This window comes from Temnothorax longispinosus, chromosome 9 (assembly GCF_030848805.1).
Source record: "Temnothorax longispinosus isolate EJ_2023e chromosome 9, Tlon_JGU_v1, whole genome shotgun sequence".
Classification (NCBI taxonomy): domain Eukaryota; kingdom Metazoa; phylum Arthropoda; class Insecta; order Hymenoptera; family Formicidae; genus Temnothorax; species Temnothorax longispinosus.
In genome coordinates this window covers 9535165-9561178 of record NC_092366.1, presented here as the reverse complement: position 1 = coordinate 9561178, position 26014 = coordinate 9535165, and the positions used below count along the sequence as shown (strand labels likewise).

At 31.8% G+C, this 26014-nt stretch overlaps 1 protein-coding gene, 1 long non-coding RNA gene and 1 pseudogene across 7 annotated transcripts; 1 reads left to right on the top strand and 2 right to left on the bottom strand.

Moving 5' to 3' along the window:
• Positions 1–219: 219 nt before the first annotated feature.
• Positions 220–13740, bottom strand: LOC139818675 (uncharacterized). 4 transcript variants are annotated; one of them, XM_071787498.1, is made up of 7 exons: positions 13602–13740; positions 13188–13521; positions 12426–12658; positions 11832–11980; positions 11383–11569; positions 10948–11097; positions 221–9092 (listed from the first exon to the last, which is right to left on the bottom strand). In XM_071787498.1, exons 4-7 carry the CDS (start codon positions 11974–11976, stop codon positions 8141–8143), a joined length of 1434 nt encoding a protein of 477 aa, XP_071643599.1. In that variant the 5' UTR covers positions 11977–11980; positions 12426–12658; positions 13188–13521; positions 13602–13740; the 3' UTR covers positions 221–8140. The 4 variants fall into 4 exon arrangements, with proteins under 4 accessions (XP_071643600.1, XP_071643599.1, XP_071643597.1 ...); XM_071787496.1 differs by having other exon boundaries at positions 12479–12658; XM_071787497.1 differs by having other exon boundaries at positions 12479–12655.
• Positions 13741–14099: 359 nt separating this feature from the next.
• LOC139818680 (uncharacterized) lies at positions 14100–17271 on the top strand. Of its 3 annotated transcripts, XR_011733477.1 has the most exons (6): positions 14100–14176; positions 14378–14576; positions 14652–14896; positions 16353–16516; positions 16845–16954; positions 17068–17271. It is a non-coding gene; the product is annotated as an uncharacterized lncRNA (long non-coding RNA). The 3 variants fall into 3 exon arrangements; XR_011733478.1 differs by lacking the exons at positions 14100–14176; positions 14378–14576; positions 14652–14896 and adding an exon at positions 14946–15466; XR_011733479.1 differs by lacking the exons at positions 14100–14176; positions 14378–14576; positions 14652–14896 and adding an exon at positions 14947–15445.
• LOC139818679 (fatty acyl-CoA reductase wat-like) overlaps positions 16949–26014 on the bottom strand; it is a 70138-nt pseudogene continuing 61072 nt past the window's right edge.

Sequence of the window (26014 nt, the reverse complement as noted above, 5' to 3'; positions counted from 1 at the left end):
ATTTAACCTAACCCAACCTCTGTATGTATTACCGAGCAATTGCATAGATTTTCACCAAAGTTCTATTAATTGTTAAAATATTATAAAAAAGGGATAGCGCGTAAATATAAAGTATTCTATTTCTGAAAGTTAAGCTTTATATATTTATCGTAGTCAAATTATATAAAATAATATATCCTGTAAATTACAATCTCATGGAAATATATTATTTTTTCTTTCTTCAGGGTAAATATAACATTTCCAGAGAAGCTCAGCACTCACAACTTTAATGATTTGTAAAAACCATTGTGGAGAATGTGAGTTTTACATTGTTAAGTTTTTAAGATTTAAAAGATTTCTCTATAACACTACTAAAATTCCATAAAACATTAAAAATCCCCAACATTATAATAAGTTAAAAAGAAATGATGCTTGGGAAGAAATAAGTAAAGAACTCGAATGTGTGATAGTGACATGTGCAAAAAGAAGATGACGACATTATTGGCATCTTTGCGAAGAGAAAAAGCTAAAATAAAAAAAGTATGGGAACAGGAAAAGGTGAGTGAATATGTGTATATGTATGTGTGCTTTCATTATTTTCATATGTATTCAAGACATAATTCCTTTTCAAACTATATAAAACAACATATTTAGTGTAGTGTTACTTATAACTATATTTAATTGATATTGAATACTCTAAACCTATGATAAATATGCAATAAATTTATAACATATATTACAAATTTTATATTAAAAAATGCGATTTTTAATATAAATATACATTTTGCATACACGTATTAAGAATTTATATACTTTTATAATAAAAAAACTATCTTTGGTATTATTTGTTAATTATAGGTTCCAATGAAGTTTATAGTAGCTCATGGTTTCAACGTATGCAGTTTTTGTATGATAAGGATAAACCAAGAGAAACGAGAAGTACCATAAATATAAATAAAATATAGTTTTATTCATTAATATATTAAAAATTTATAAATACAGTAAAACCTCGTTTATCCAAGGTAATGTGGGGAAGGGGTACCTCGGATAAGCGAAAACTCGGATAACACGGAATAAATAAAAAAACTCGAAAACTTCCCTTATTTTTGGTATATTTAAAATGGTACAAGGGAATTTAACCACATTAACATATGAAAATGAAAAATTAACGAACGTGGATTAATTTTTCGCGTAACAAGCATTACATACTTATTACAAACGTGGTTTAAGAAAGTCAGTGATAGAGCATTGCTTCAACCTGCCAACGGTGGTCTCTCCAACACCATAATCAGCCGTGACATTGCGGATAATTTTTCTTTTATCCAATCTTCTAATTGCTTCCAACTTTTTCTCTACACTCACGACGACTTTTTTTCGCTTCTGCGACATATGTAGCGATGTTTTTTTATTGACTGTTGAAGCCCAACTGTTAAATTCTATCTCACAACCGCGGAAAACAAAACGTGTACTAACAAGCTCGTGCGTGTTTAAACAAAAAAGTAGCGATCGCAAACTACTTCGCGCGCATCGCATAGCAGCGAAGCGTCATCCGTTTCATCCGAGTTTTTCCGTATTATCCGAGCGCACAGCTCGGTTAACGCGGCGTGCTCGGATAAGTCCGGTGGCTCGGATAACGCGGAGCCTCGGTTGATCGAAGGCCGGATAAACGAGGTTTTACTGTATTGTATAAAATTAAAATTTAAAAGCTAATTATGCAGAATAGGATTCTTTCTGAATTTTGATATTTTCTTGCGGCTTTCTTGGTAAAAACCTTTATTGTGACTCCGACAGTGATAATCAATCGGGAGAGCCCGAAAAATATGTATCCTACTTATTTTTTTTACCAATTTTTTAAACCTATTTTTATACTTACTTTTTCCGACACACACACACACACACACACCGGAACACACACACACACACACACACACGCCACGCGCGCGCGCGCGGGGGTGCAAGGGGGGCCTTCGGCCCCCCCTCCCGCACCCACTTCGCCGGTATAATAGGCAGCGTGGACCTCGCTTTACAACTTAAAGTACATGCTAAAAGCTGCGGTCCGATTCACGCTCACAGCGTTTTAAAGAGTGTGAATCGGACTGCAGCTTTTAGCATGACCATTATTAGAGTATATATTCATATATGATTATCTTTAACCTTATAAATATACTTTTACATGATCATACATGATAATATACTAGTATATAAAACCGTATATGACTATATAAAGTTATACTTAAAGAGATTTAGCCATATAATATTTGTTTAAGATTATATTTTCCATTTCTTATATGATCATATATAATCATGTATCTACTAATATAAACTAATATAAACTAATATAAATAAATAAGAGATTTTTTTTCCCGGGAAGACATTATAACAGATATTTTTTATATGTCCTTATATAATCTTATATAATCATATATGACCATATAAGATCTTATCAGGCCAAAATTTATATATGAACATATCGCTCCTTATATGAACATATAAGACATTATAAGAAATTTCTTTTCCCGGGCAGATTACGAGTATTACATAAAAAATCATACTCTGAGCATCTACTTCGCTCTAATAAATTATCATGTGGGAGTTACATCTTGGAAATATCTTTTACTACTTTGTATAATGATGAAGAAGGTTTGTTTAACACGTCCTACATAAATGAAAAAGAAAGCATGTGAGTAAATGTTAATTTACTAATTGTAAGATAAAGAAGCTTCTAACAACATGTTGTTTTATAGAGTATTGATACTATTATTTTTTTATGAATGTATAAATTTATATTTATTATAATTCTCTATTGCATTGATAATCATAAGCATATAGAAAAACTTTAAAATTACATTTTACTTGTAAAATTTAATGAGATCATATACTTAATAAGATCATACATATATTTTATTACATGTAAACAATTTTTATCGCAATACAATTATACAATAATGTCAGCGTTTCAATATATTACAAAAGAATTGCTCTCTTTATATATAGCTATATTATTGCACTGTATATTTTGTATCTAATAGCGAATTCGGGTTGGACGAACTAGTGCGCACTAACATGTCGATTCGCAAAAATCAAACTTATTGTTTGCTAAACACACACATACACACATCCGCGATTGTTTATTATTATTTTACAATTGTAGAATTTTACAGCACATAATTATGCAAAGCAGTTGAAAATTATTTAATATAAACGTTATTTAATAAACTCTTTAACAACAAAACTGCTAATTTTTATAGTTATTCTGTTACCTATTGCAAGTCGAAATATTCCTACTGGCAAATCTCCGCTCTCGTCTCTGAAAAGGACTTCCGCAATCGCTTTCGTGAATGTATATGTATTCGACTATCGTGAAATAATTCTAGTCAAACAATAGTTTATCTTTCATTATTAATATATATTTTATTATTTTGTTACATTGAACATCAAAGAATTACCTAGATATTTTTTCATCAATTATGTTTTCGTGTAAGTAACGTGTGAACATGATAAGGTCTTTGTGATTAATAAGATACCCACCACGAGTAGAATCGCTCTTCGATATGTTCCACATAACAATTCGTATAAGCTGTTGACACGCATGAATAAGTGACTGTAAACATTAAGCGTAATTTATGTTTCTTTCTTAATTAGTGAAAATTGCAGATTATAAATAATTTTTGCCTATTATTCTTTAGTAGAACACAAGACATATTCTGACCCAGAATAATATAATATTTGAAGAAATTACCAAGCAGCCGAACCTAGCATTGTGTGGTGTATTTGCAGCAGCATTTGCTGTAACAATAGCATTAGGAGAAAATCCATTTAATAAAAAAAGATGTACTTTTTTTAATTGATAAAGTATTATTAAAGAAAAGTTGATATTGAATCGGCGATAATCAATAAAGAGTTTCTTTTCTAATAAAATTTTTAATTTAGTGAGAAATGTCTATATGGTTGCTTTAACTTTTGCAAGTTTGGAAATTTTGGGCTGACTTTTTTTTAATCGATAAAATATCATTAAAGGAAGGTTAGTATTAAATTAAAATATTGAATTTAGCGATAATCCGTGAAGAGATTATTCTTTTTAATTTTGAATAAAAAAAGGTGATTAGAGACTTGCCCCGGGTTGTAAAGTCCAATGGAATGGCATCCGGAAGAAGATGGAACCCGTAAAATTTGTATTAAAATATAAAAATAAACAAATGTGCAAATTATAAATTTGCACATTGCTTCGTCAACATCTTATTGCGCTCATAAAACTTTCTCTGTGAGGAAGCCAAACAATTATTGTTAGACTAGATCAGTATACGACGGTTTTAATATGCACCAGTGCGTCTAACTGAATTGGTTGCAAAAGAATTATATGAGAATTTCGATATTAAAAAATAATGTTAAAATTGTTAGAATAATATAAAAAAATTATAGAAATTATTTTAAATTTGCACGTTATAGAGCTATTAATAACATATTAGTGTTCTATTGTGTTTATCACGTTATTGTTATTATTATTACGCAATTGAAATAAAAATATAATGATAACAATACAGTGATAATATATACAAAGTGCTCAAATTATATCTCATAAAAAAAGTTATATACATTTAAAGCGGACATGTAAAAGTTATGTACGTATAATTGTAAATACGATCCAGACAATCCAAAAGACGGCAAAGATAAAAACAATTTTCAACGTTTGATGTTTTGTACAAGCTCGCGCAGGAGCCTAGGCTTTAGATTTAATGAGTAGATGAAACGACACATACACCTTACTGTTCGAGGGAGAGATCATATATTAACAAATCCAGTTGAATATTCAAAAGTAAAAGTCAGTAAACTTGTTTGAATTAATACACATAACATAAATGGCAAGTAATATAATACATAATATGTCTCAGACAAATGGTCTTTTCTTAATTTGCATGAACAAATACGTTTCACAATCTTCAGATCATACAATAACTTTGGAAAGCTGATCTCTTAAAACAAGAAATATTCTTTTATTCTTTCTCAGGACTGTATGTAACTTCAACTATTGTTTGTAAGATTATATCTTACATCGTAATAAGTTCGTGTAATTAAACCATTCGTATGAAACAGATAATACATGAAATAAAGTAAATTGTCACACAAGATAAATAAGCATAAATGCATAGCAATAAAGAACATGTAATGGATAGATTGATACGTCGTATTAACCTTCGTGATGTAATTTCATTCTCGTTCTAATGACCAATATCTTTGGAAGTAGCTTGTAAACTCAGAAGATAATCGAGAATGTGCAAAAAGTTATACACCATATTATACGTCACTGTCTAATATATATATCCCATTATCTAAGGAAAGACGTATCAATCTATAATTATTTCTTATCGGTAACCGCCGCAGGCTTGCATCGTTCGAAATAAATACGGTATAAAATACGTGAATGTGCGAAGGAATATAATTATATATATATAACTCGAAAGAATCTATGAAGCAAAGAATCGAAATATATTTAACACAAGTGAGGAATAAAGTAACGCAAGTAATTGTATATAAATAGAAAGTGTTTCTCGGTTAAAATGATAATAATTCTTTATGGACTCGAATTAATCTTAGTTTTAAGAAAAGAGAAATAATCATATATGTATCGGTTGCAACCATAAACTAATCAATCTAAGAATTTTACTGAGCTCAGATTCGAATCAAATACCGGTAAGATTTATATATATAGTGCTACGGAACCTTTCTGCGGGGACAAAGGTCGTAGACTCTTGCTTTCTTTGTCGAACTCTGGAATCAAGTAGTAATTTAGACCGGTTAATCTTTCTCTGAAGTTAGACGGGAGTCTAACCGCTACTTGTGATTGATCAGTGTTTTCCAGAGAACGATATATGTTACCTTAAAGGCGGTTGCCTTCCTTGTATCTAGATAATTAGGTAATTATCAACAGCGGCTATTCCTTTGTGAGATACGACGTATGTAAATATACGGTAATGGCGAATAGTCCTTCGTGCGGTTGCACGCAGAGATAATGGCGTGGTCGATCGCTGGGCCGGTATAGTCTCGTGGCGTATGCTTCTTCAAATCTATCTCTCGCTAAAAATATCTGCTCTCCATGTAGCAGATATACAAGCTCACGTTGTATATACGATAATCGGTCTTTACCAAAAGCTACGACTCGCTCTTCTCGAATATTCTAATACCGGTACGTCTCAAGCACGAGCACATTGTTAACTCGACCAACGCCCGGAAACGAATGCCCGCTCGTCGTCGCAGGCTCGCACGCTTCCTCCTCGCGCAAGCGCAACACACTCTTCCATGCTCATGGTACGACCATGATGTAAATATAAAGGTGTACCATTGCGCATGATGACATCACGTGTAGTGACGTAACGTGCATTGAGCCAATAAGAAATGACCAGGAATGCAACCTCGAAATTCGAATACTCAATTAATCGTACATTAATAAAATATATTTATTTAAACTTAAAGTCTGTAATAAAATAATAATACTACAAATAATAATAAACTCATTTATTTTAATAATGTTTATTCATAATTTTTGCTTTTTATTACTCATTTTATACATTTTTTTATTAATTTTTTTTCTGATTATTTAACACAATTTCTTTATTTATGTTTCGCAATCTGATATATGTCCTAGTTCGAACCAAGCACGAAATAACTTTTTGGGGAAATTTATAATTAATTTGTTTACAAATAATATCTGTTAATTTAGAAAATATTTTAGATTCGAGATTTAAAAAATTGCTATGAAATTTTTCAAATTCACGATTCATTATTTGAGCAGCTTCTAAAAAACTCATACTTGGATAAATACAATTCCCTCTGGAGAAAAAAGAAAGCCAATCATTGGAGAGTTGAGGAATGCTTTTTGTAGGAACACCTAATTCGGGATAAGTATTCCTAAACCTATGTGCAACATATCCAGCTATATATAAAAGTGCATTTTTTTCAATATTTTCACGAGCTGTAATATTTTCAAAAGTTTCCAGTAATCTGAATTCTTGTAGACTAGGATTATAACTGCTTACATTTAATGCTGTAAACATAAATATTAAATAAATTTATATATAAGATGATCAGTTTTTATTTATTTAACCATAATTACAATACAGTTTTTAAATATAATTAATCTATATATTTAAAACCTGTATTTGTTGCATAGGTCACCTAATTCATTGATTCACTGCAAACGATGGTCATAAAAAAATAATTATAATATACAATAATTACACAGATAAAAGAATATTAATTCATACCTTCACTATCAACTATTTCTTTACTATTATTAACTGATTTTTCTATTTCATGTGTGAAAATCTTAGCTACTTCTGAAGTGTCCATAAATATTTCTTCTTCTTCTTCCTCGATCATAACTTCATTTTCATCTATTAAAAATTGTGAGCATGTTGGAGTATTCAAATTATTGCAGTGTGTATCCTCAACATCTATTAAATTTGTACAACTGCTATCTCCTTCAGTATTTTCTTTTCGGGTAATTGCGGATGCAGAATGTTTTCCTAGAATATACCACTTGAGCCGGTTTTGCAATTCCACTGGTGTTGGATGGTCATGTCCTCCGCCCATCATTCTTAAATACGCAAATAAATTTTCTAATATGTCCTGATTCAGTCTGCGTGTAATTATATATTCTATTGGAAACGTCTCGGATGAATACTGCTTTTGGATATATAAGAACATCTCTATTAAAGATTTATTGGATAATAAAATGCCTTTTTGGAATTGTAGTAATGCAGATCTTTGTCCCACTCTCATTTCTTTAATAAACTCTGTCATACTATTGATTGTTCTATTTTGTTCCTCTAAATTTATTCCGTACGCATTTAAACCATTGTGGTGTCCATATTTATTTTGACTATTAAAAATATCGAACCAATTGTTAAACAATTTTAGTATATCAGCTGTCTCTTTCCATTGTTTAGACTTTAATAAACCGTTTTCTCCACACCACTGTATGGCCATTGCATTCAAATTAGAAAAAACTTGAGCCGCCATTCTAACATTTTGTCTCTGTGTTCCCTTAATATCAAGATGCGCTCTACTTATTTTATGTGCTAATTTCAATTCTTTTGAGTTGAGCATTAATAATTGTTCTAAGCAATCCTTATTGAGAATATGTCCTTTTACATGAAATCCGGAGTCAAAGAAATTGTTTCTTGCTAATTTTATTAAATGCGGGACATCCGCAAAAAAAAAAGACTTTTAGTGAATTGTCCGCAGGATGAGTAATAAAACACTCCTTGTTGGTGTCCTCAATCTTTTTCTTTTTAGAATTATTAGGAACGTTTATTCCAACATTTAATTCATTCCATAATCTTACGTTACTGGAACCCATGTCACACGTGACAGCTACAACAATGTACTCAATTTGATGCAACATCTGCAGCACTGTAAGTAAAATGTTCGGAGTCATTGCCTGATCAAAATTGAAATAAATGGGTTGTTTCCACTTATTAAATAACCCTTTAGCCATAATGAATTGGCAAGTTTTATAAGGTCCGTAAATCTTTTGTTCCTTTCTTTCCAAATCCACTTTATTAGAAATATATAATTCGTCGAATGACAATATTGTTAATTTTTCCGTTATACTAAGGTTTTGTCCTTTATCCTCCATGATTTTAAATACATCTTTTAAAATACCGGGCTGCACATTAAATGTTGCACACCAATTCTGCAAGATTGATATAGATGGTAATGGTAATTTCTTAACATTTCTTAAAAATCGGTAGGCTTTGGGGCTTAGTGATCGTAATGCAATTGCAGAAGTAATATCTTCAGATGACCATCTTATTCGAGGATTCGCATTCGGTGACATTAAAATTTTGATTTGCCCGGGAGTAAACAATTTATGTAAAGCATCTGTAGTTGTTTTTAGAGATTCTTTTAGCTTATCTATTTCCATTTGTGCAATATTAGATTCTTGTTGCATATTCTTTTCTAATGATTCAAAGTGTATATTTAATTTCTTGTTTTGTTCTACTAGCTGAGCGTTTTCTACTAATAACTTATTTTTTTCCTCTTCAGATTTCTTCAGCTGTTCCAATAACGTTTGTACTGAAACATTTTGCTCATGACCAATTTCTTCATCTTTTCTGTAAAAAATACAATTATATCTTAATAATAATACTAATAACACATTATTTAATACTAATTATATTTGTATATTTAAAATATAATTAAAAAATGCAGATTATTTTCAAATTGATTATAAAAGACAAATCTATTAATATAATATGGATAGTAATGACCCAAGCAGCATTTTTCGGTTAACTTTCCGACTAAGGACTACTTTTTTACTAATCACAACGTTGTAAGCGGTCCAAGAAAGTTATAAAATGTAACTTATAATTACTAACGTTTTTTGGACGTTGTCTTAACGTTAAAATTACGACGTGCTTTTTTTATCACTTTCCCAACGTCAAATTCGAAACAGTTTAAGTCCTATTACCCGACGTTAAGATATTTAACGTTCGCCTGACGTTATACTCTGCACCACACTTTTCGAGCGACTTCAATACGTAATTCCCAACGTAAACCAACGTTTTGTTATCAAACGTTGTAAAACGCTAACGTTGTGAAACGTCGCCTGTGGTCATTTCTGACTGACGTTAAGGAATCGCGAGAAATGGTAACAAATTCAGCCTAAAACAATGTAGAGCAGATTACTGCTGCGTCAAGTGGGCATCGCCGACGGCAATTCGCGGCGTCGTGCGTGAGCTACGAGGACTATGCGACGAATGTTGACGATCCACGGCCGAACCGGTTCATCTCATCTCACGCGGTTATCGTCGCGTCGTCGGGAAGCAACGCGCGCGCGCCGCGTGATTCACAGCTCGAGAGCGCGTTCGCTCGACTGTACGGCTGCCATAACCATGCTCTAGATCACCATAGATGATATTGCATAGATCGGATTTGGTTAAGATATACGACTCATTCGCAAATCTAGTATAGAATTTTCAACTAATCGATACTTTATCGACATGTTAAGTCAGTTTGGCGACCTTGTTAAGACTTTTAGTCAATATAGGTACAATTTTGTCTACAGTGGTATACTACTTAGTTTGCAAAAGTCTGAAAAAGTTCATTATTTTATACGAGAAGACAAATCTTAGTAGAATTTATCGCACCTTTTACTACGTAAAGTTTGATATAGTGTGGAACGCTGACTTCGCCATTTTCATCCCTCAAAGAGGAAGGCAAATAATCCGCCATTTTCCAGTATATTTAGATTTATATTTTTTAACGTACTTTATTAACATTTTAAAGCATTTATATAATATCTGTTGTTAAAAGGTTTTGATAACATATTTATCTTAAAAGTAATTTTGATGAAAAAAAAAAATTAAAATCTACACTTTGAAAATTTTAGTTATTTATTAGAATATTTAGTAAATTGGAATATTTTAGAAGGGATTCGTGTAATTTCGACCTATCATTTCCACATTTATCAATAAAGTGGGTTTCGTTATACATTTTCAGTGCTGGGTTCGTGTATTTATGGCAAAATTACAATAGTATCAAAGACTGCGCAAACTATATTTTTCCTATAAAGCCATTTTATTTGTGCCAAATTGATAAGTACGTATTATGATACATTTATTACACCAATGCCGTCATATGGTTTGAATGGAAGCACGAAAACTACACCTAAAATGTACGTTGTGAAAAAATAACCTCAGGTCTAGCAGAATGTACTAAATCAAAGTTTACATACCAACGTTAAAACTGGTGGAAAAAATGTAACCTCAATTTAACTTATATAAGTCGGATTCCAACGTTGGTACAACCTAAATTTGATTCCCCAAATTAGTGCAAAAGAGGGTTGAAACGACGTAGCGAAAACGTTGGATACCAACGTTAAGTGTGTTTATCTTAACGTCGGGCGGACGTCAAAATGCTGCTTGGGGAACGATAAGAGACAAATGTAAATTAAATTGTACTACATACTTGGTTTCTTTTGCTACAACATCTGAAAGCAAAATATGTTCATCTTCATGAATATTCTTATTTATATTAATTATTTGCTCTGGACATATATGCTGCTTTTCTTGCACATATTGCACAAGTTCGCCATAGGTTGGTATTCCTGTACATACTCTAAAAAACATAAAGTACTTTCTTTATCTTCTTTTTTATTTATTTATTCATATTGTATATTTCTTTCTACAGAGTGTCCAATAATAATCGTATCACCTCTCGTATGCAGGTACAGCAAGTGAAACCGAGAAGAATTGGTCGATCTTTTTAAATTAATTTCTCAATAATTATTACAACAATCGCAAAATGATAAAAAACTTTTCACTTGCTCTACCTGCACACGAGGTGATATGGTTATGCAGACACCCTGTGAATGTCTGTGAATCCTATAAAGAAAACACTTACAAAGTTTTTATTTTTTCATTATCATCTTCACATGTTCTTTTTCGTTTCTTTCCCAAATTCAAAAATTTTCTAGGGATAGAACCTTTCTTCAGTCGCAATATCTGCTTAGCAGGTATATTTTTTTGTCGCGGCTTTGTCCAAACCATTTCAAAGCAGCTTTCATCAAAATGGGCACTACATACCGTTGCTAAAATTATATTTTATAATAATATGAAATAAGAAATAAATTTAAAAATAATAGTAAAATTAAAAAATAATATAAATAAGAAAAATAATAATATAAAATAATATATATAATGTTATAAAGTTAAGTTTGGTTATTAATGTTATTATGTTATGTTACAGTAAAACTCTTAGTTAATAAGTTGTCAACTATAACAAACTCTTTGGAATTTATGTTATAATGTTATTATAAAATATAAATATAAATATAAATTATATTAATTTACCGGAATTAGTTTTTATTTCTCCCTCATTTTTTCCGCAAGCTTTTAACCATTGCTGGAGAATAACAGGTTCTTTTGGAAATTGGAAAAATTTTATATTTTTTGTCACCGTACGATTGGTGCAATTTTGAATATAACAGGTTGGCATTGTGCTAAAAAAAAGAAAATATATATAATTATAAAGACAGAGAATGAGACAGAGCTTATACTGACAGACAATATAAGCATGCAGCATCGTCTGACAGAGAAGCTTTTGATTCTTAAGGAGGCTCTTACCTCGATCATAAAACGACAGATCTTTATGAAATTAAATTATGTTGTAAAGTGAACCACAACGAACCGATGCCCAAAACTTTAGCATAGGTTGACGATAAAAATTTTAAAAATATCAGTATTGAAATTCGCATTTTTAACACAGGGCATATGGTAAACACTAAAATTTTTACCGGAATTGATGTATTTTCTTGGCAAGTTTGCGAGCCAGGTAAACAAAAAACTAAGGAATTGTAGTTAAAATAATAATCTTTCTAATGATAAGAAGAAAACTTGGTGTTGACGATGAGTTATAAAAGATATTGTAGTTTTAATATGACGTACGACAGGTTAGGCGAATGATCTTCCGAGTGTCAAAATCGCGCGAAGTTTCTAACCTCACTTGCACATGTCTTTTCTCTGCGCTGTATGGTAGCGGCATAATTATTCTCTCGCGCATTGACAACCTTTATTTTCCCTCTCAGCATTCTCACGTTATATCTTTCTTTTGGCTCCATCTCTTCATCGCATCAATCGCTACAACGCTACACGGCTACACCTCACTTAGCTGCAGACTGCTACAGACGACAACACGCGCATGTTATTATTCTGCTCTTTAGCACTGACGTAGTCAACTGACTTATTGTATAAATTTTAATATTTACACTAATAAAACATATAACTTACTCTTACACTATGTAAAAATCATCATTTATTTTTTTATTTAATTTTCCGATAATTTTATAACCAATTATTAATGATAATTTTTCGGTTGCTACATTGATTAGAGCAGCCGGGTAAGAGCCTCCTTAAGGCCGCCGTAAAATCAAAAATATAAGAAACAGGGAACATATATTAGTAATTAGAAAGAAGGAATGATCAATAAGCAACAGATCAACGCAAAATAAAATATAAAATATATAAACGATAGATTTCATAGCCTGTACATACTACGTAACCTAAACTGGAAAATTGAAAAAAAAAGTTACTTTCAACAGTCAAAAAATATAATCCTTATTCCTTATCTCTAATATCTGTTCCCTATTCCTTATGTTTTTGATTGTGCGGCGGTCTTTATTGTGTTGTCTTTATAAAAATTATACTTACACTATGTTTTAAACGTTTTGCTCTTCCTTACGCGTGTTTATTACTCGTCTTCTTTATGACAGTAGCCATATTGGATTTGAACATTTCTGGTCATTTCTCATTGGCTATTATTTAGGACGACTGCGCATCCACGGGACTGGTACACCTTTATATTTACATCATGGGCGCGGCCCGCGCAGAGCGCGCGGGAACACACATGACGACGCTCGTATCGCCATCTAACGTGACTCGATGTGACGAAGGTGATACGAATATAATCTCGTTATATTTCGGATATATGATCTCTCCTCCTTCTTCTGCTTACATTTTAAACATTTGATGAATCCAATAAAATCTAAAATTAAAAATTTTTTTATCAATAAAAACTTAACTAAAATTAACAAAATTAATCAAAAATTAAAAAAGATATGTTACCTCCTATACTTGATACGATTGATTTGTAAACTACTTCATTTAATAAATAAAGCCGTAAACCCATATAATGATCAATTAAATATTTTGTCCAGTCAAATCCAACCATGCTGAAATTAAATAATTGCTGATCATCTTCATTGAGATGACTCCACATTGTTTGAACCCAGTAAGCAAGGAACATTAAATTAACGTTTAAAAATATTGACTTTATGTGTATTTTTTAAACGTTTTTTAATAATATTATACACATATTTAAAAAATATTATTTCGTAATATGATTTTTCTGAATGTTGTTAAAATATTTTAAAAACGTTACAGAAAATATTTTTCAAATGTTACTCTGACATTTATTTGAGATTAATGCAACAGTTCAAAATTCCTTGTAATTTGGACTTGGAAATAACGTTGGTAGTATATTAATTTTCTGTTGTTAGAATGTTATTGTTTTATATTGTGCCCAACGCTCATCGCGACAGCCATGATGCGTACATTTACGTATGATGCGTGAGTGCGTATACACACGTGTGGCTCGAGCAGTGCGGAGTGCTCTTTATTTACAGTATATTTATACATAAGTAAGTAACTATTATATTCTAAAAGTTGTATATTAATAATAAGAACTCAATTAACGATTGTGCTATGAATAGTAGCTGATATGATGATCTATATAACCTATAATTTAGGTTAACTACAAATAACGTTCTTTGGGTATCGGTAGAAACTATATAGTGGAATTATTTGCTATTTTCTTGCAATTTACTGCCGATTATTTTCAGCTGTTTGAGTGCGTCGAGATCATGAGCAAACGCACGCTTGTTGCGACAGCCAATCGGAAGCAGTAATAGTTCTGGAGACTGTAGTCGCATTATCTTACATATACGTATGATGTGTGAGTGTGTCATATATACGTACGTTTGTGCTTGTGCGCTTGTGCGCTGTCGAGCGCTTTTAATTGTATACAACATTTTTATATGGGTAAGTAATTATTATATTCTAAATCTTGCATATTAATGATAAGAACTCTGCAATTATCTAATGTGCTGTAAATAGGTAGCTGGTGATTCAAGATCTATTTTTCGACCTATATAAGAGAGAAATTTGCAGAAGAAAAAAAATATACCAAAGTATTAATAAGGATCGAACATATTCTTGATGTACTCGGGCCGCGAGGCTGAGCAATATTCTAAGGAAAGTATTGTACAAGATACAAAGATTGGACAATATCTCATCCCTTTATCTTCCATTGACAATTTGAAGATATGCTAAAAACTGATCAAGAAGCTTTCATGCAAGTTGTAAGTAAAGCTGCTTATCACAATTATAATTAATTCTATAAACATTTACAAATAACATTCCCGGTTAATATAATAGTTACATAATCGTAGTAGATATAAATTTACACAATAAAATCTGCAGACTTTAAAAATTTAAGAATTAAGAGAAAAGACTGTAAGAGATATCTCCTCTCCTTCCCTCTCTCTCTCCCTTTTTCTCCCTTTCTCTCCAAGAGTAGTAAATATAATATTTGCAATTTAGAGTCTGTTTATGTTCTAAACTCAGAGTTACAAACTTATTCTATGCCTTACATGATACGCGCACGCTATATAGATTAACCTTTTACGATTGGTGGAAATATAAATCACTAGCATGAGACTTTCACTTCTATATATTTTTATGTTTCCGGACGTTGCTTCCGCCTTCTTCTTGCAAGACTTTTCGTTATTTTCCGTTGAACGTGCAAAACAGCGACCTATTGTATTATCTTTCATCGTAATAAATCAGTTGGAAAAAATAAACTCGATTATTCTGCGCCATCAGAGTCGACAAAGAGATCACCAGGACTTGTAATTTTTACCGATTTTTTGGTATTATTTTCAATGTAGTGCCTATAGCAAAGATCTCGGCAAAGATAGTAATTGCGCATTATCTGTATCTACTATGTTTATAGTTATTTTGATTGTGGCGTAACATACAGACAAAATCATCCAAACGTCATATCAAATAAGTACTAACGCATTCATACTACATTGTTCAAGTCTTTTATGCATATATGGATCTTCTATATATAAATGTGTGTTGCTTTGTTTTACCATATTTAGCAGAAAGCTTAAGTATTTATATATAAAAATCTTCTTGCAAACTTTTCATATATTTTTAAGCTTTTAAATTTAATGGAAATGGTACAGTAATATTTTTTTACAATTTTCTTTAACGGAGCAAACATACTGATAATATATAAACAATTTTTGTAACAAATAAATATTTACACTGACAGCTCGAGATCTTTACTTTGAAATTTTAAATCATTTTTGTAATATATTGAGCAAATGCTCTAATTGATTTACACCTATTTTTATTATGTAAAAGCATTTGTAATTCTATGCAACCAATACGATATATGTAAACTTTCTAAAAGAAGGTAGAATTTTGTCGGTAAAGTTTTCAAATATGGTATGTCCTTCAAAAATCAAAATGTATTTGTATTAATCTCCATAATGTATTCAACTGTATATTTTATGTATAAAACGATCAAATAGAATCTTGAGGAGGAGCACTCAATGCGTTCAAAACCAAAAATGGTTACTCTGACTCTTAATCTTACAAACTTATATCTATAATATATGTCCTTTAATATGTTCTATAATATCCTATAATATGTGTTATTATATTTTAAAAGTCTTCTGAATTATTTTCCTTGCAATTTATAATAATAAACTGCGTTATATAGAATTACAAGTATAAATTTTTCAGGTGAACAAGGTTATGTTAATTGGAGGGAAACATGAAAAGAATTTTATTAGAAGAAGTTTGAGGGCTACATTTTCTGATGACTTAGCCTCCATGTGTTCATGAACTGGCCAAAAAAATAATTATAAAATTGGAGATACGCACACACACAATTCTGAGCATTAAAAGTAAGTAATTTTTTAAGAAATGTATATATTACTTGCAGTATTAAATGCTATGTTTTATGTCTCAGAATTTATTAAAATTGTCTCCTTATTTTTGTAGCAATCATCGTTAAAAAGCAGGACACACATACACGTTAAAAATTCTTACGAAATAAAAGAAAAATATATATATCCATATACTAATATTTTTGATCGATTTAGTATATATGTAAACTATTCCGGAAACTTTTGTGTTATTTCAATAATTATCATAAGTTTTAATTGCCGTTAAATTAACATTATTTATTTCTTTCATCTAACACTAAACTGTATTGAATTTTTCTTATTTCAGAAGCTTTTAGAGCAATATTCCCTCGGAATACAGAAAAAGATTTTCAACACTTTGTAATGGAGTGGTTCAGATTCGCAAACGTCCGTAAGGAAAAAAAAAACATTAAAAAGGTAATGTAATGTATTTCGGTATATACTCTCTATAAAATAAAATTATTATAGTTTGCCGCGTTATAATTTATAAGTAGCTTTTTCAGTAATTTAATTCTACTTTTATTTTTCAGGAAGTGATAAATATATTATCTTACTTGCGTGGCTCCGCGCGAGTGATTATTATAGTAACAAATTTTTTTATTTGAAAGATGAGTTTTATCCCAAAACCTTACGCTAGGATCAGTGATCTTCACCAAAGATATTATTGTGATAAACTGAAAACTGTAATATATGGTATATATTTTTTTTATATAAATAAAACTTTTTTATGATAATTAGTGAATTATTCCCTAATGCAGATTGGTATATAACAGGCCTGGGCAACTTCGAGCTCCGGAGCCACGACACTCCCCTACTTTCCGTGGATAGAAAAGAAGTGTCGTGGTTCTGGAGCTCAAAGTTGTCCAAGCCTGGTCTATAAAAAAGCAATCTAAATAATAATTAGACAATAAATATTGAGATATTTTATTACTATTGCATATTTATTGAAAACATGTTGCCTGTAATAGAAATAAAACATCAATAAGAACTTTAAATAAATGTTAGAATTAACATTACGGTAATCTTAATATAATATTGTAATAAAGTTGATAGTACGTTTAAATTTTTATCTCAAAAACATTACAGGAATGATAGAAAAACCTTAGCGCAATGTTATTTGCAACGTTATGGCACTCCCATTTCAACATTACTGAAATTTCGGAATCGTGGTCAAAGTATGTTCATAATGTTCTATACAACATTAAGAACTACATATTTAACAACATTACAAGTTCTAGAATATCGTTGCAATAACATTGTAATAATGGTTTTTTGCTTACTGGGAACGTTGTCAGTGGAATAATTCCATTCATTGTTGCAAAAAGGTTGGACCGCGTTGGAAAATTTGTCGACCTTCTTACATAACTTCCACATTCTGAAACACATATAGAACTATTATAATTTTTTACATTATAAAGATAGAATTTTATTTGGTCTTGATACAAACTATGAGATATATATACATCAAGTAATAAAAAAAATATTTAAATCTACGTGATACCTTGGGTTACGATTCATACATATGTATATAGCATCTATAAGTAAAGCCGGAAGGAAATGACCGAGCCAAACGCAAATTCTGTACGGTATTTTACGTTGAAAGTAAAATGCTAAGGGGAAATATATAGCATTATGTAGAGAATACATCTTATTTATGTCAAAAAGTGTATAAGCATATTTATGCCACGTAGGTCCATCAACTGGTGACACAAAATTATAAATTAAATGTATCCTTGCCTCTCCTACAAGATAAATCCATTTAAACATAATTATGTTGTACATTAATTATACTTCTTTACACATCAGAGTCATTTATAATCATATGTTCGTGTGTGTGTGTGTGTGTATGTGTGTGTATATGTGTGTGTGTGTGTGTGTGTGTGTGTGTGTGTGTGTGTGTGTGTGTGTGTGTGTGTGTGTGTGTGTGTGTGTGTGTGTGTGTGTGTGTGTGTGTGTGTGTGTGTGTGTGTGTGTGTGATTACGATGATACCTAATTGTAAGTAACTATACCCACTCGGCATGTTATGTTGCTGAAATATTGAAATATTCGGAAATAGTACAGAAATATTTCGTTAACATTTCATTTGTAACTATGCATCTGAAATATTTCAGAAATGTACCTGCATCATGTTTTTTATAATATTGCATTAACAATATTTCTGAAATCTTTTAGAAGTTGTTTACAATATTTGTAAGTGTCTGTAATATTGCAAAAAAATGTAACAAACGCAACATTGCATTTAAAATATTTCTGAAAAATTTCTGAAGGATTGCGTAGGTGATGAAAAATTGAAATGCAGGCAGTAAATTTCTACAATATTGCAGAAGAAATATTGCAGATGTAATGGTTTAGAAACATTTCTGATACATAATAAAACTATTATTTACATTTAAATTGCACGCGTTATATTTTTGAATGTTTCACATACAACATTGTATTTATAATATTTCCGAAAAGTTGCTGACAGACTTTAGAACTTATAAAAAATTATATTTATTATTATATAATTATTACATTTTATTGCATTTTTTCTCTTTTATAATATTAAGAATTTTCTGATATTCCAAATTTTGTCATAAGGCATTTTTAATATAAAATATAAAATAGTTAATAATATTTAATATAAATTAATATTCGACGTTGACTGGCAAAAAAGATTTATTCGTATATCTGTATTGTTAATATTGTTATGCGATAGCTTTATGGTCACCAAAATAAGCAAGTATAAGAAAGAAAGAAACGTCAGAGTCAGAGGATCACCACTACCCTGTTCGATCATCGATGTCAAGCAACAAGGCGTCGGTATACTACTTGGATGGGTAAGAGAGAGAGCGGATTTTTTTGGACAAATGCGCGGCGGCTATACGCACATGGCTTAATATATTTTTTTTGTTCCGGTAACAAAATATTTCATTTTTCACATATCAATAAATAGTTTTTACGTCAGTAACAAAACTTTGTTTGCTAATACAAAACATTTTTCTCAGTGTAAAATGTATTTGAAATATCTCTGAAGTGTTTCTGCAATATTTCGTAGATATATTTCAGAAATATTTCAGTAATATTACCGAAATACTGCCGAAATCTTTCAGCAAAGTTGCATTTGAAATAATTGTGCCGATTGAAACATTGCAGAAATGTTGCAAAAACGGTCGTGAAATATTTCTGAAATATTGATAAAAAGTGTAATATTTCAAATGGAATTTTGCAGAAATGTTTCTGAAATATTACATGTCGAGTGGATAACGTATTTAGATACACATATCTGTCCGAATGTGTTTCATGCTTTTTTAAAATATCCCTCCCCCCACAAACTACAGTATTTTGGAATAATTTTATTATAGAATATTTACGATATTCTAGACAGTTAAATGATAATAGCAACTGAATACTAATTCTTTTACTTTTTCGGTCTATTAACTTTCATATTTAATTGTTATACCTCCATGATGTTAATTTGTTACAAGCATTAAAAAATAATTTTAATATATAATAAGTTCATTAACAATCATGTCTAAAAAATAATCTAAACAATTTATAAGGTTGACCCATTGTTATGCCATTATCTGATGACAATGTTCAAAATAGTAGAAATCAAATTTTCTACGGAGATGAATATGTTGGTCAAATACCTGATCATACCTGAATTGATTAAAGACTTCCCATGAGCTAGCGATTAATATACTGTAAAATCAACGGGCACTATATCTGCTCTGAAATCGGGATTATAATGATAAAATCTTGTGATTCCAAGTAGCGAAGGTATACTATAAGGCCTAGTGGCCCAAACATCTATCCACCCGACAACTGGTTCATTGGCGCTAGAAAAAATTGAAAGAAATCTTAATTATTCTTTATTATGTAGAAAAATTATCTAAATTATTCCTTATTATTATGTCCCTTATTGTTTGCTAAACGCGCGCGCGCACGCACACACATCCGCGATTGTTTATTATTATTTTACAATTGTAGAATTTCACAGCACATAATTATGCAAAACAGTTGAAAATTATTAAATATGAATGTTACCTAATAAATTCTTTAGCAATAAAATTAGCTAGTTTTATAATTGTTCTGTTACCTATTGCAGGTCGAAATATTCCTACTGGCAAGTCTCCGCTCTCGTCTCTAAGAAGGTTTTCCGCAATCGCTTTCGTGAACGTGTATGTATTCGGCCATCGTGAAATGATTCTAGTCAAACAATAGTTTAACTGTCTTTATTAATATATGATAAATTATTTTATTATATTGAGCATCAAAGGATTACCTAGATATTTTTTCCTCAATTACGTTTTCGTTTAAGTAACGTGTGAACATAATAAGATCTTTGTGATTAATGGGATACGAGTAGAATCGCTCTAATCAATATAAGTATAAGTCCAAAAATAATTATATAAATCAAAACTTACATATTTGTGCGTTAAATTCACAGAAGTAAAATAAAATTTAAACGGCATTTTCGTTATTCATTTATGTCGAAGGGCATGTAAGAGCCGTGCGGTGGTAACATTGTAACTGACGAGGAACAGACAAGTAATAAACAAACTAATGATGTCACCCTGGTAACCAGTTTGGTAGTTCAGATGCGTCCCGAAGAAGTGCGCAAGAAAACAGTCCAAAATTGCGACAAAAGTGCATAATATCTGTGATTGAACGAGTACTTACTGTACTATTGCAGTAGTCTGCTGTAAGAGACTACTGTGAAATTTTATACTATTTGTTAAAAGTAAACATGTAGCAGAAATGTGAAAACAATATGGAAGTATCTTTTGAGTACACATCCAACCGGCAGAAACGTGAAAAGAACGTGCAAGCATCTGCCCGTGAGAAAAAGAGCAGTCGAGTGTGCTAGACGCTTGAAACATATTTGCAGCAAAATTTCACAAGTGTATATCGCTTAAATTGTTGTTTTTGCCGTACAGATCCGCCCGGCAGAAACGTGAAAAGAACGTGCAAGCATCTGCCCGTGAGAAAAAGAGCAGTCGAGTGTGTTAGACTCTTGAAACATATTATTTGCAGCAAAATTTCACAAGTGTATAATGTCGCTTAAATTGTTGTTTTTGCCGCATAGATCCGAGTGACAGAAATGCAAAAAAAGCGTGCAAGCATCTGCCCGTCAGAAAAAGAACAGTCGAGCGCGCTAAACTCTCAGACAGCACAAAATATTTATAAAATATTTATAAAATATTTATAAAAAAGATTTAAATATTTTGAAAATATATACGTTGAATATTTTGTAAATATTATAATGTCCGGAAAATAAAAGTATCTAAAAGATTATAATAAATATTTTAAAATAAAGTGTAAATAACACAGCCACACAAAAAAAATTATTTTTTGGCTTGGGGGTCAGACCATGTTTATTATGTTTTTGGGGTCGCTGAAACCGAATCCGAAGTCCATTTTACCCCATCACGTCAGGTTTTTGACATCAGTGTCTCGCCTGTGTCTGCATCCAGGGCACCTCCACGTGGTGACGGCGGGCAACGGAGCAATTCCGTTATCCGGCTGAGTCCCTGGATTACGGCGTTGATGCCGTCATGGCAGGCACAGGTGGAAAACGTTTAACGAGACAGGGATTCGGATACCCAGAATCGACGGCTGGTCAGGGTGAGATTGCGGGCCCGCAAGCGTCGTCATCATGCGACCGCAGCTCTACATTGGTTGGTGACTTGGCTAATGTAGAGTTGAATACTACAAGAAAAAAGGGCGAAGTCGTCTCGCAATCACATAACTGTGATTCAGATTATCACGTATTTTGTTATATTTGCTCCAAGTTATGTCAAAAACCTGACGTGATGGGGTAAAATAGACTTCGGATTCGGTTTCAGCGACCACAAAAACATATAATAAACATGGTCTGACCCCCAGGCCAGAAAATAATTTTTTTTTGTGTGGTTGTGTAATTATCATCAATATTATTAAAGTTGTTTTTAATTCATGTTATAAATATTTATAGAAATAATTACTGTAAGTTAAGTGGAGATTGTGAAACTGTTATAGCTTCGTGCTGTGAGATGTAGGCTATATATACGGTCCATTTTGGCGTTACGAATTTCGAAAAATGTTTGATTAATAAATCAGATGTACGGTATATTCTGCCAAAATAACAAAGATAACGCTCTCAATAACGATAAATAAACAAAACAAGGCAAATGAAAGCTCGTTCGCGACGATGGACGGGCGACAGTAATAAAATATTACAAATTAAATAAAATATACATATATGTATAATAAAGTAAACGTTTCGGTCCTTGATTTGGACCCTCCTCAGTACATATAGCTGGTCGAGTGAAATGCAGTGGTCACAAGTAGTAAAAAATGCCGCGTAATACTTATTGTATTACGCGGAGAGATGGTGTCGTATATATCATCAATTTGACTGTCAGGTAACTCTTGTGATCACTTTTTAAGGTATGACTATATATATTTGTTTAATTTATTTTTTTTTATGGAATTAAGGTAACAGTCACGTTGAGGATACAAGATCCACACTCTCATAATCGGAGAGCGGAATAACTGCATTTTTGACTACTTTGTGACCACTGCATTTCATTCGACCAGCTATATGCACTGAGGAGGGTCCAAACCAAGGATCGAAAGGTTTACTTTATTATATATATTTTATTCAATTTGTTGAATTTGTAATATTTTATTACTGTCGCCCGTCCATCGTCGCGAACGAGCTCTCATTTGCCTTGTTTTATTTATTTCTGCCAAAATTATTTGTATTTCTGCTGCTCTACTTCTTACGCAAGCATCTGCCGTAATTCTTGTTGAATTCTGCTGTATGTGCTAGTTTGCAACAATGCCGCTAGGCGGCGCATAATGGTAAAACTAACTCGCAAGTAAATTTCAGTTGGGATCTAATATAAGCAGGCCTCCGGCGAAGCGCGAAGCAAAATCAATAAAATTATGACATTTGCGACAATCTTCGCCAGCAACGCTTACCCAACACCACTGCGGTGCTATAAATATAAAAAATATTTTTGTAAATTATTTTAATCTTCCTAAAAAATATTTTAAAAATATTTTGTGCTGTATGGGTAGCAGTAGGCGCTGCTGCAAATCTGGCGCGATTATGTTGCACTGCGATTTGCGCAAGCATCTGCCGCATTTTTTGCACTATTCTGCTATATGTAAATGTATACACATATCTTCCACAATTCTGTTGCACTACGACGAGAGCAAGTTTCTGCCAACAGAAAAATAGTCAAAGTTGGAAATAGAAAACGCATGATCTGCCCGAAAGTTAGTGCACGACTTTTCGTGCAGTTTTACAGCAGAATTGCGAAGGAATGGTTACCAAGGCAATATTAAAAGCCAGAGCGTGGAGAGGGAAACAGAGAAGAAGGAGATAAAATTACGTTTCTTTTATAATATGTTCGTAGAGAGCGTTAAGATTCTTCGTGTCCTTTTGTAAATTAATGGTGTCATCAAATTTTTTAATAAAAAATATCTCCGCTAATTCCCTCTTTCTAATCTGTCTCTTCTTATGTATTATTTCTGGCTTCCCACAATCGAAATCATGCCCATAGGATGTTCGATGCTCACTCACTACAGAATGCTTGCTCGCCGGTTTTCTGATATCGTTCTGGTGTTCTTTGAGACGTGTGCACAAATGTCTTTTTGTCTGCCCAATAAACGTAGCATTGCAATCTTTACATCTCTACGAACATAGTTGGGCCGAACATAATTCTTTTGCTAATTATTCAAAAGTATTTCTGAAATGTTTCATCAAAATCATATATCATTGAAAGCTTTCCAAAGGATAACTTAGAAATTAATATTGAAATGTAACATGAAAATCATTCAGAAGTATTTCGTCGAAATCATTTATGACCCTTTTCACTGAAATATTACGAAACATTTCAGAGAAATATGCAACGACGCCGCTGGGCGGCGCATAATGGTAAGACTAACTCGCAAGTAAATTTCAGTTGGGATCTAATATAAGCAGGCCTCCGGCGAAGCAAAATCATGACTATGATCAAGAATATGTTTTACGAAGGACAGAAAATTATTCCGGATGACCCTATACAGGGTGATCCGAAACAATTTGATATGAGAAAAAGTATCTGAAATATTTCCCATATATTTTTGAAACATTTCAGAGATATTTTCGAAGCATTTCAGAGATATTTCTGAAGCATTTTAGAGGTATTTCTTAAGCATTTCAGAGATATTTCTGAAGCATTTCAGAATTATTTCAGAAATATTTCTGAGATTTCAGAAACATTTCTGAAATTTCAGCTTGGCGGACATTTTAGCTTTCTGAAACATATCTGAAACATGTCTAAAATGTTTTTTTGAAAAGTTTCATATTTCATTGACAGTTTTTTGAAAGCTTTCTGAAATATTTCGGTGCTGTGTGGGGTGCCACAATTTTTTATGTTTAGTTTTTAGATTCGGCGTAGTTTGGACATTATGTCTGACTAATAATTAATATTAGTGTTTCTATACGCTTGAAAAGGACCGAAATCTGCGGTCGAAGCGTTTTGTGAACAATAAAATTTGCCAGTTGGGTCAAACATAATTCTTTTGCTAATTGTTAATTATTCACTGACGATTCAAGTTTTTACTTCTCCGTTTTTACTTCTGAATAATTTCAATGTTACATTTTAATATTATTTTCCAAGTTATCTTTCGGAAAGCTTTCAATGATACGTATTTTAGACATTACGTACGAAATATTTCTCTGAAATGTTTCGTAATATTTTAGAAATATTTCAGTGAAAAGGGTTATAAATGATTTCGATGAAACGTTTCAGAAATACTTCTGAATAATTTCAATGTTACATTTTAATATTATTATCCAAGTTATCTTTCGGAAAGCTTTCAATGATATGTATTTTAGACATTACGTACGAAATATTTCGAAACATTTCAAAGAAATATTTCGTACGTAATGTCTAAAATACATATCATTGAAAGCATATTTCAGAGAAATATTTCGTAATATTTCAGAAATATTTCAGTGAAAAGGGTCATAAATGATTTCGATGAAACGTTTCAGAAAGACTTCTGAATGATTTTAATGTTACATTTCAATATTAATTTCCAAGTTATCTTTCGGAAAGCTTTCTGAAACAAGTTTTGCTGTGTGGGACGGTAGTAAGTTCGATTGTGCGACACGAAAAAACGTCACAAAATAGTGTCACGAAAATTCGACCAACAGGCGTACAAAGTGAAACTCCTTTTGGATCGGTAAGTAAATTCGATTTTGCGACTCGAAAACGCGTCACGAAAATTCGATCAGGCGTACGGCACTGGCGAGACGGATATAGTGAGAACTGCGTGTAACACTATATTTTCGAGTTGCGGGCGGCTTGGAGTGACTAATTCCGTGTTGCATTGTTTTTGTATTAAGTTCAGAAAAGTTATGGCAAAGCCTTGCCTTCAGAAGTTTCACTTCTAACGTGCGTGGCGACCAAGCGTTCATTTCTTTTTATTTTTATTTTTATTTAATTTTTTTC

Excerpts from the sequence above, each read along its gene's own strand:
- LOC139818675 (XM_071787496.1), bottom strand. The coding sequence starts at position 12,540 with ATGCGCGAGAGAATAATTATGCCGCTACCATACAGCGCAGAGAAAAGA. Across the intron at positions 11,981-12,478 it reads AAAAGACATGTGCAAGTGAG|CACAATGCCAACCTGTTATA; the intron begins GTTAGAAACTTC and ends TCTTTTTTTTAG. Across the intron at positions 11,570-11,831 it reads AGAAATAAAAACTAATTCCG|CAACGGTATGTAGTGCCCAT; the intron begins GTAAATTAATAT and ends ATATAATTTTAG.